Consider the following 10926-nt stretch of genomic DNA (forward strand, 5'->3'; position numbering starts at 1 on the left):
CCGTCACTCGGGGACAGTGTAGGGGTGAGAGGTGAAGTGGGCGGGGCTGCTGGAGCGCGCGGTGCGACCCCCCCCACAGTGCCCTGCGTGCGCGGGGAAAGGGCGGCGGATCAGGAAGTGACGTAAAAAAGGCGCTCCGTTGTTGAGACCCATGGGAATTGTAGTTCAACTGAGATGACCGCTACCCCTCCCAGTCTTCCTTTCTAAATATGAGACCCTTCTAATTTTTTTCCCCTGTAAATCGTAAGGAGATTTTTTTTCGGAAGGTGTCTTAGGTATCTCAGGCGGGCCCAGAACTTGATGCTGTCATTCTGCCTCTGTTTCCCCAGTGCTGGGACTCGTCAGTCATCATGTCCAGTTTATAAAATTATTTATTTTGTGGGTACCAGAGATTGAATTTAGATGCTCATACAGGGTAGACAAACGTTCTATATATCACTGAACTGTATCTATAGCTCTCTTTTCATTTTTTATTTTGAGATAGGTTCATTCTAAGATGTTCAGGATAGCCTTTAACTTAAAATAATCTCCATTAAATTTAGCACCCAGGAGTCAAACCTTACTCAGGACAGGAAAGTCCAAAATCTGAGTCCTCAGATTCAGAGCAGAAGAGTGAAGACTCATTTCCCTCTTCCTTGGGACTCAGAAATTTCAATCCTTTCCCCTTTCAGGCTGTCAATACCATACCTTACACAAATGTAAGTGCTAAATTCCTCCACAACCCTCACCGAGCACTCATGCCCTCGAACCCAGAATTCTGGATCCCCAGACTCTCCATCCTTTGGACACTAGAGTCTAAACTCCCAGCCTTCCCAGTACCCTATCCAGTAGTAAGGAGCCCCTCCCAACGGCCTGTTCTCCCTAGGACCCGGGAATCCAAGTCTCTAACTCGATGCACTCGTAGGAACCAGGTGTCTGAGCCATCAACCGCATCCTCCAAAGCCCAGAAATCCTGGCTGTAGGCCCTTCTGGACCCGGACTTCCCGACTAAGATGAACTGGCTCATGGATTAGGAATGTGGTGATCTCACAGCCCGTCCCTGCCCAGTTACCCTGCTGTCCCCCTCCAGGGCCCCAGATCTCCCTCCCAGTCTATCTTCCGTTTGGCTGGGACAGCGGGAACCGGAAGCCTAAGTCCGTAGGCAGGCCGAGACGCCAGCCTTTAGACCGAAGCCGGGGCAGAGAGCTTGGCGACGCTCCCAGGAAGAAGGCGGAGATTCGTTTTCGAGACCTGTGCTGTCCTAAGATCGCCCTATATACGGCCCTGAGAAGGAGCCGGCAAGCCCCACCTACCAGAAACAGTGGTCCTTAGATAACAACTACCACAGCATTTAATTTACATCTCTCCGCCCCAAAGAAAACTTTTTAGCCTAAGGATGGGGTTTATTAGCATAGCTCCTCCCAAAGGCGGACTGCCCGAAAGAGCTCGTGGCTGGGCTCGTGGGTGGGCACAGGTCATTAGCATATCCCCACCCCTCTTGGAATTCCCCGTTTTTGCAAACTTTTTTCCCCTACCCTTTTTAGTATAGCTCCTCCCTTTCCCTGGCTTCGCCTCCTCCTGAATCATCCGGAGACTCGTGTCCTACAGGCCGAAGCTCATGTTTATGCAGTATTCATTAGCATAACCCACCCCTTGGTCTCTTCTGACTCCCCCTAGGCGGTAGCGGCGGCGGCAGCAGCGGTGGCGACATGAGCAGCGGGGCGGCGTCCGGGACTGGGCGGGGGCGGCCCCGGGGCGGGGGGCCGGGACCCAGGGACCCCCCGCCCGGCGAGACTCACAAGCTGGTGGTCGTAGGCGGCGGCGGCGTGGGCAAGAGCGCGCTGACCATCCAGTTCATCCAGGTAGTGGGCCCTCACCGGGGAGGGTGTCCCCGAGAGATCGAGACTTTGAGCCCTTTGGGGGTTCCCTGAAACTTTCACTTCTCCCAGAACCATCCTTAAGACCCTCCTAAGAGGATCTCTAACCTTAAAAGATTCCCTCTGAATCTTTGCGACTCCAAGTGCCCAGGGCCTCCACCCCCTTCATAAGGGGAAGCTTTCTCCTAATATGTCCTGAGACATATCACCCTCCCAGAGGTACCTGAGAGCCCTCATCCGAGTATATCTGGCCCTTCTCACCAAGTGTGAGCACCCTAAATTCCAAACAGTTGCTGCATTCATACCCTAAGCACTCCCCGAGGCTTTGATTTTTCCCCAGACTTTGATTCTACGACTCCGCTGGGACCGTCCTGTCCTAAAACGGTCACCCTTGTAACCCCTGCTTGAAGAGAAATTCCCTTCAGAACTGAGATTTCAGAAAGAGGCTGCTGCACGATCATTCTAGGGAAACACAAATATCTAGCAGTACCTCATTCTGCTAAATGCAGACCCCACCCCATAGAAAGCCAACCATTTCTCCATCCGAAGTTCCCCACTCAGACTCCTTGCCCTCGACCCTGAAAACCCCAAGTAGCTCCCAACTCATCTCCAGGTTAAAAAAGAAAAGCATAGAACTCGAATTTTTTACAGCCTCCAAAGACCTGCTACTTGGAAGGTTCTAGGACCCATAAGTGGACCTCTAGACCTCCAGAACCGACCCTTCAGAATGCTCCAGGTTGTTCAAACCCTTGAGCGTCTCCTAATATACTTTGGGGTCCTAATCATCCCCCCCAACACACACAGCAACACCTCATCCTCTCCACTCCCTGCACCCCTTCCAGCCCCAGCCCTCGGCAAGTACTCTAGAGAGGAAGCCACCTTCAGCCTCAGCAGCCAAGTTCAGAAAATCCAGCCCAGCCCCGGAAACCTCCACCCAGTTCCCACGGGGAGCCTCCCCTCAGCAGGGCAACACTAGGAAAGTGAGGGCCCACTTGCTTTTGTAGAGGTTCCTGGTGATTAGACATTCACAGACAAGGAGCCTCCAGCAATGTCATAAGAAGCCTACAGTGGGAAGGAAGAACCCAAATTTGAGCCCCTGACACCCAGGGCCAAACCTGAAGATGGCCAGAGGCCTGGTTGGAGGTAGCAGGACCCAGTCAGGAAGGGAGAGGCGGGGATGAGGGTGGGGCTGCCTCTCTGAAGCAGGATTGGAACCTAGACCTTCCCAGGGGAGGAGACACTGGAGGCTGTTTGTGGAGGAGGGAGCAAGAGGCGGGAAGGAATGGAGGGGAGGGAGGGAAGAGAGACAGGCAGGATAGGCAGCTATTTTGGTCAACAAGAAATTTCGGGAGCTGATCACTGACCATTACCAGGTCAGGTGTTAAGTGTTAAGCAGAGAATTCCCTCCAGTAAAAACTGTTAGGTGGTATAGTGTTTCATCCTCCATTCTCCAAGTGAGGAAACAGACTCAGAGACAGAAAGTGATTTGTTCGAAGTGACTCAGCTGCTGTAATGATGACAAAGGAGGATGCTTTATACTGAAGAAGACAGGAACTAAGAGAGGAAACGGGGGGCATTGGTGACAAGGACCCACAACCTGACAGCCACAACCTGACAGCTAGAAAGGTGGAAACAGAGCAGCTAGAAGCAAGTAAGAGATCCAGAGAGAAAGGAGATGGACAGAAACCCAGAGAGGGCGAGAGGGAAAGAGATGGGACAGTCAAAGATAGAGACCAGACATGGGGAGAGGGCGGGGCTCTGAGACACAGCAGAAGGAGGAGAGACCAAGAGAAAAAGACAGAGACAGACAGAGACTCAGGAGAAGGCAGGGAGAGAAAGATACTGAGACAGAGAAAGAGGGGTGACAGAGACTTGGAGAAGATATAGGGACAGGACACACACACAATACTTCAGTGACAGTGACCTTCTCTATCCCCCAGTCCTACTTTGTGTCTGACTATGACCCCACCATTGAGGACTCCTACACAAAGATCTGCACTGTGGATGGCATCCCTGCACGGCTGGACAGTGAGGACGGCTGGGCTTGGAAGGGAGGCAGGTGGCAAGGCTGGGGGGACTTGTGCGCATGCCCAGGACAACCTGGGACTCACACATTTCTCTCCCCATCTCCATAGTCCTGGACACTGCAGGGCAAGAGGAATTTGGTGCCATGCGGGAGCAGTACATGCGTGCTGGCAACGGCTTCCTGCTGGTGTTTGCCATTAACGACAGGCAGAGGTGAGGGGGGAAGCTGGGGCTCTGCATGAGCACAGGACAGGTTCCTGCCGAGATGGTACCTCATGCTACTGATTTCTCTTACAGTTTCAATGAGGTGGGCAAGCTGTTCACTCAGATCCTCAGAGTCAAGGACCGTGACGACTTCCCCATTGTGCTGGTTGGGAACAAGGCAGACCTGGAGACCCAGCGCCAGGTCTGGGATGCCCCCTCTCCTGATAACCCCATGTAGACCTAGGAATCTCTCTCAGGGGACTGTCTCCTACTCCGGATGCCTGGTCCCCACTTGTAGTTTATGTTCCCCTCTCCTGAACAAGAACAGCCTTACTTCTTGCCTGCCTGCCTTCTAGTTACCTAAAACATCTTCATAATCTTCCTGACACCTCACCGAGATAGCTTTAACCCTCCAGTATCCTCTTCTTGGGTCTTTCTAGAACTTTCTATCTTGAGCCTGCTGAGGTTATACACGAGAGGACACCTCGAGGCTTTCAGCATCCCCTCTCCCTTGTCTTGTTTTGTTTCAGGTCCTCCGATCTGAAGCCTCCTCTTTCAGTGCGTCCCACCACATGACTTACTTTGAGGCCTCAGCCAAACTGCGTCTGAATGTCGACGAGGCATTTGAGCAGCTGGTGCGGACTGTCCGGTAAGCACAGTACCCCTTCCTAACCTTCTGGTCCTCAGCCCTGCATCTCACACTCACAGACTGTTTCCAACAGGAAATACCAGGAGCAAGAACTGCCCCCCAGCCCACCCAGCGCTCCCAGGAAGAAGGACGGAGGGTGCCCCTGTGTCCTGCTGTAGCCAAATAGCCTCAAGTGACCAGCACCAGCTCTCGGGACCAGCTGCCTCACACTTGCTGTGTGGCCCAGGGCTCTCTCTGGTTGAGCCTCCATTTCATCCTCTGGGTTCCCCAGGACACACTACACCCTCTTACCTTTACTTCCTGGCCTCCTGGGGCTACCACTGTGTGCCTTCTGTCAATACCTCCTCCTTTCCCCACATGACCCTGGTAGGGTGAGGAGCATCTTGTCACTGCTGTATATAAGTCCCATCTTCCAGAAAAATAAATATCACTGCCAATGACTGGAGATGCCTTTTATTGGGCGAGTTGCTAGAGATGGACCTAGAGTCCCAAACTTGCTAGGCAAGGGCCCAAACTCTGGATCCACAGCCCAGATTTTCTGTTTGTTTGGTTGGTTAGGTGGTTTTTTGCTGTTTTGAGTTTTTGTTGTTGTTTTTTGGTTTTTTGCTTGTTTTTGTTTTTTGTTTTTGTTTTTTTTGTTTGTTTGGTTTTTTTGTTTTTTTTGTTTTTTTTTTTTTGAGACAGGGTTTCTCTGTGTAGCCCTGGCTGTCCTGGAACTCACTCTGTAGACTAGGCTGGCCTCGAACTCAGAAATCCGCCTGCCTCTGCCTCCCAAGTGCTGGGACTAAAGGTGTGCAACACCATGCCACATACTATTTTTCTAAATGGTCGTGGTAATCTGGCTAGATGGCCAATTAGTGAAAGGTGTTTGCTGCCAAGCCTAACTTTCTGAGTTCAAATCCAAAAACCCATATGGGTGTGGGTGGCCAGGGGCAAGAATCAATTCCTGCAATCTCCTCTGATACCTACATGAGTGCTGTGGCACCCACACATGTACCAGATAGTTTCTGTGTCGTCTGACACAAGCTAGAATCATGAGAGGAGGGTGACCCCAGTGAGAAACTGCCTCCACATGCTCAGTAGGAGAGCATGTGTGGAGTGCATTTGCTTCCTTAATTTAAATTTCTGTTATGTGCATTAGTGTTTGGTCTGCACGTATGTCTATGTGAGGTGTAAGGTTCCCTGGACCAGAATTGCAGACAGTTATAAACTGTCGCATAAGTGCTGGGGATTGAACTGAAGTCCTCTGGAAGACCAGCCAGGGCCCTTAACCACGGAGCCAGTCTCTAACCACTTAATTCATTTTCGTAATCAGTGATTGATGGGGAGAGCCTTGTCCACTGTGGGTTTTGCCACCCTGGGATGGTAAGCCACCGTTTTATGAGAAAGCAAACTGAGCCAGCCAGTAAGCAGTACCCCTCCATGGCCTCTGCATCAACTCCTGCCTTGAGGTTCCTCCCCTGCTTGAGTTCCTCTCCTGATTTCTTTCTTTCTTTTTTTTTTTTTTTTTTTTTTTTGAGGCAGGGTTTCTCTGTGTAGCCCTGGCTGTTCTGGAACTCACTCTGTAGACCAGGCTGGCCTCGAACTCAGAAATCCACCTGCCTCTGCCTCCCAAGTGCTGGGATTAAAGGCGTGCGCCACCACCGCCCAGCTCCTCTCCTGATTTCATCCAAAGATGAACAGTCATGTGGAAATGTGGGTTTCTTTTTTTTTTTTTCCCAACCATTTTCTCCTAAATTTGCATTTGGTTACTGTGTTTTATCACAGCAACAGTGAGCTGAAACTAAGACACCTGGTGGGGTGGCACATGCCTGTAACTCCAGCATTTTGGAGGCTGTAGGAAACTTCAGAGGTACAAAAGAATTAGATCACAAATTCAAACCCAGTTTAACCTCTATGACAAGACCTTGTGGGGATGGGGGGTGTGGATGTCTAGAAAGTTCTAGAACTACACTATTCAATATGGTGACAAGAACCTACATATGGCTATTAAAAATAAAATTAATTTCCTTGCTGGCTGGTGGTGGAGTACACCTTTATTTCCAGCACTCTGAAGGCAGAGGTAAGTGAAACTGAGTTTGAGGTCAGGCCTGTCTCAGAGTGAGTTCCAAGCAAGCCAGGGCTACACAGAGAAACCATGTCTTGAAAAAAAATTACAATTAATTTCCTCAGCCAGGCACTGGTGGTACACACCGTTTAATCCCAGTGCTAAGGGAGCAGAGGCAGGAGGAATATTTCTGAGTTTGGGACTAGCCTGGCCTACAGAGTAAGATTCATGATAACTAGGACTATACAGAGACCCCATCTTGAAAAAACAAAATAATGTATATGGATGTTTTGCCTGCGTACCGTGTGCATGCAGTCCCTCCAAGGCCAGTAAGGCCATCAGACCCTGCAGAACTGGAGTTATACTGGAGCTGAGAAAAGAAACCAGGCTTCTGCAAGAACAGCAAGTCCTCTTAACTGTTACATCATGTCTCTGGCACATGGACCATTTGGTGCATACACCAACATGTCTACTCTTCATGTTATCTGTCTTAATTTTTTTATTAATTAATTAATTAATTTGGTTTTTCGAGACAGGGTTTCTCTGTGTAGCCCTGGCTGTCCTGGAACTCACTCTGTAGACCAGGCTGGCCTTGAACTCAGAAATCCTCCTGCCTCTGTCTCCCAAGTGCTGGGAGTAAAGGCATGCGCCACCACTGCCTGGCATCTGTCTTAATTTAAAAAAATGGTTTCTTGCTGGGCAGTGGTGGTGCATGCTTTTAGTTCCAGCACCAGCAAAGACAGAGGTAAGTTCAAGGCCAGCCTGGTCTACAAAGTGAGTTCCAGGGCAGCCAGGGTTACACAGAGAAACCCTGCCTCTAAAACCCAAATAGATAGATGATAGATAGATAGATAGATAGAATCCACTTCCTCAAGTTCAAGATTCCAGTAGTCACTCACGACTACCAGTGGACCCTAACAGGCAAAGCAAATATTCAAGATCCCCATAGCTGCAGAGGGGCCTACTGAATGTGCTATTCTAGAAACTTCCAGGTACTTAGAGACATAGACTATTAAAACTCAATCTATCCATCAGGCATACTCTCCATATGGATACAGACCTTTTTGTTGGGGAGAGGGACAGATGAGTAGATGCCTTCTGGCTCTGAGAAATGTCATCTCTGTATACTTACACCTGAGCCAGGACCCACAGATCCTGCCATACTGTGTGACATCATGAAGACGAGGGCCCAACTTGGTGACCACAGGACACCAGACACAAACTTCCAACCCCATCTGATCCAAAATGGACTTTACTGAAAAGTCTCACATAGCCCAGGCTACCCTTGAACTCTTGATTCTCATAACTGCTGTAATTACAGGTGTGAGCCAGTGTGGTAGTTTGAATATGCTTGGCACTGATTGGAACTGTGGCCTCATTTAAGGAAGTGTGTCACCATGGGAGTTGGCCCTAAGACCCCCATGCTAGTTGGCCTGAAACCAATCTTCTGTTTGCCTTTGGAACAAGCTGTAGAACTCTCAGCCCCTCCAAAGTCATACCTGCATGGACGGTGCTACGCTTCCCGCCAAAATGGATTGAACCTCAGAACCTGTAATTAAATTACAATTAAATGTCCCTTAGAAGATTTGCCTTGATCATGGATTCTCTTCATAGCAGTGGAAACCCTAAGGCAGCCAGCATCCTGGCTTGATCATCCACCTTTGAACTCCAAACCTCACCCAACACACCAGGGTGGAACTTCATCTGAGCTGTCTGTCCACACAGAACACAGGCTCCCCCTGCCTCAGCATCTAAAGTTGGTTCTGAACATCTCCCACATCCCCTGCAGGCTTGGCCTCCTTATGTCAGTTTGTTCTAGTGTTGCTTTGCTTGGGGAGATGAAGGCTGCTGATGCCCCTCATGGAACAGTGTGTACTCCCTATAGGCTATTCACTACAAATATCCATGACCCTTTCTGCCCTGTCCAATGATTATGTTATTCTGTATGTCATACTGGACCACTAATCAGTGGTATCCCTTTCTGGCTTTCTGTTAACACAGCCAGAGCCTTCAGCCTGTGTTCAACCTTCTGCCCTGGGGCTGGGCAAGGCTAAGAGCGTGCAGCAGCATGCTCTCTCCTTAGGCCAAGAAGGGGTCGCCTCTTTTGCAAGGCAGAACCTGTAGCTGGCTGCAGTCTCTCCATCCTTTACCAGTAAAGGTTTCCATGTCAAGGAATCCCAGCAGGGGAAACACTGCTCTTGCCAGTAAAGGATCCTGGGACCCAGCTCACATTGCCTAGAACAGAGTTGAGTACTTCCCACCATATGGTAGGGTAGGGTGTATGTAGTTTTTGGCCTGGACATCCTGGTTCTTGTAAGGCCAAGATGCACACTGAGCAAAGGACAAGTTACTGCTTGCCCTGAGACGAAAGCACAAGAATATACACGACAACTGGCAAGCCATTTTTGGAAGGCTCCAGGCCACAGCCATTCCTAAGTTTCTAAGACAAGAGTCAAAGGCTGACACAGCCTGGCTGGCACCTCCCTAGGCACGTGTCTGTGTCTGTGCCTGTGGTAGGTTGCCACCCTCTCCCAGGCTTTGGCAGTGATTTTGTTTGGGGTTTTTGAGAAAAGGTCTCTTTCTGAAGCTGAGGTTGTCCTCCAACTCTTCTCTGCTCAGGATCCAGTCTCGTCACCCAGTTTTGTTGTGAGCATGCCAAACAGCCTGCTTCAACTACAAGAAGCTGAGGTTTGGATTTAGGAAGTTGGATTTTGTCCAAGTCAACACTGCCCTCTGTGCCAGGGTGGTCGTCTTTGCAGGTTAAATTTCTGCTGTACAAGTTGGACCTGGGACAGTTAGCTGACTCGAGGATCCCAACTACAGGGTCGGTCCACAATGTAGGTCATGACCACTGAAGGTCCACTCACAACCCTCACTAGAGGCTAACCCTATTGCTGTCATTCCAATGTTAGTGTCCCTATCCACCTGTGTGTGTGTGGGGGGGAACTTAGGCTCTTCTATACCTCAGGTTTCTATCACTGAGCCACACCCCAGGCCCTCACTGGGGGATTCTAGACAGTAGCTCTACCAGCAAGACCAGATACCATCCCTTTTCAGGCTAACCTTGAGTTTCCATGGTAACTCCTTCTGGGATTACTTGGTTTTGACTTACAGACCTGAGACAAAATTTCTGCAAACTCTTGGAGGGTTGCAGGGACACTGAGCAACAAATGACTCAGTAACATAGTAGCTAACCTCCATTATGGTACAGGCCTGTCTGTCCCCTGTGCAAAACACAGGCTGTCACCTGAGCCGGCATCACACACTGGCTTTGAGTGTCTCCCACATTCACTGCAGGCGCAACCTCCAGTTACCAGCAGCCCTTTTGTGGCCTTGCCTGGCCCAGCCCCTGGCAAATCAAATCTGGAACAGCAACCTGGCATTTGTGTCAAGTTCTCTGCCTTGGTGTTGCTCCTCTTGGGGAAGTGGGGGTACAGGGGGATGCAGGCTATTGATGATCCTCATAGAGCAGTGTCTAGTCCCTACTGACCATCAGCATCCATGACCTGTCAGAGAACTGAGAGCTACAGACAGCCTAGGCTACAGTGAGCCCGTCTGGTGTGGTTCCAGGTTTTAGGCTCCTGTGTGGTATGGCTGTGGAGGAGACCCTCATCTCTGTAACAATGACTGCCACCCAGCTCCTGACGTCACCGGCCTGCAAAGCAGATGACAAGATTCATGTAGTCTTTTAACCCGGTGGGGTGGTACACATCTATCAACCCTGGCCCGTGGGAAGTAGGGGCACAAGTATCTGAAGTCTGTCAGCCACAGTTACTTTGTAAGCTTAAACTACATGAGATGGAAAAATCAGAGTTCAGTTGACTTCAGTGTAAGTCATCCAATGTGGGAAGGGAAATGGGCCCCTCTGCGGGAGCAGCCCGTGCCCTAACTACTGAGCTACCTCTCCATCCCTCCCAAGGCTTTCTAGGGAGTCTGTGACAAGGGCTAGTGGATGTTTTAGATGGTTTTGTCCTTGTCCACCACCAGATTTTAAGAAAACTCAGTGAGCGCATAGAGTGCCACACCATGAAGAACCGAGGCCACCAGCTCGTAGCCATACAAAAACCTTACATGGGAATCCTGCAGCCACAATCCCCCTGGGCAGCCTGAAAGATGACATCTACAGTGGCTCCTCGGGACAGGTA

General features: G+C 50.2%; 1 protein-coding gene across 1 annotated transcript; it reads left to right on the forward strand.

Annotated features, from left to right (window-relative positions):
• Window positions 1–1644: 1644 nt before the first annotated feature.
• On the forward strand, window positions 1645–5174 carry Rras (RAS related). Its single transcript, XM_034497448.2, has 6 exons — window positions 1645–1841; window positions 3797–3884; window positions 3992–4094; window positions 4179–4287; window positions 4616–4734; window positions 4808–5174. Exons 1-6 carry the CDS (start codon window positions 1689–1691, stop codon window positions 4890–4892), a joined length of 657 nt encoding a protein of 218 aa, XP_034353339.1. The 5' UTR covers window positions 1645–1688; the 3' UTR covers window positions 4893–5174.
• Window positions 5175–10926: the final 5752 nt, after the last annotated feature.

This window comes from Arvicanthis niloticus, chromosome 1, assembly GCF_011762505.2.
Source record: "Arvicanthis niloticus isolate mArvNil1 chromosome 1, mArvNil1.pat.X, whole genome shotgun sequence".
In the NCBI taxonomy this organism is placed as follows: domain Eukaryota; kingdom Metazoa; phylum Chordata; class Mammalia; order Rodentia; family Muridae; genus Arvicanthis; species Arvicanthis niloticus.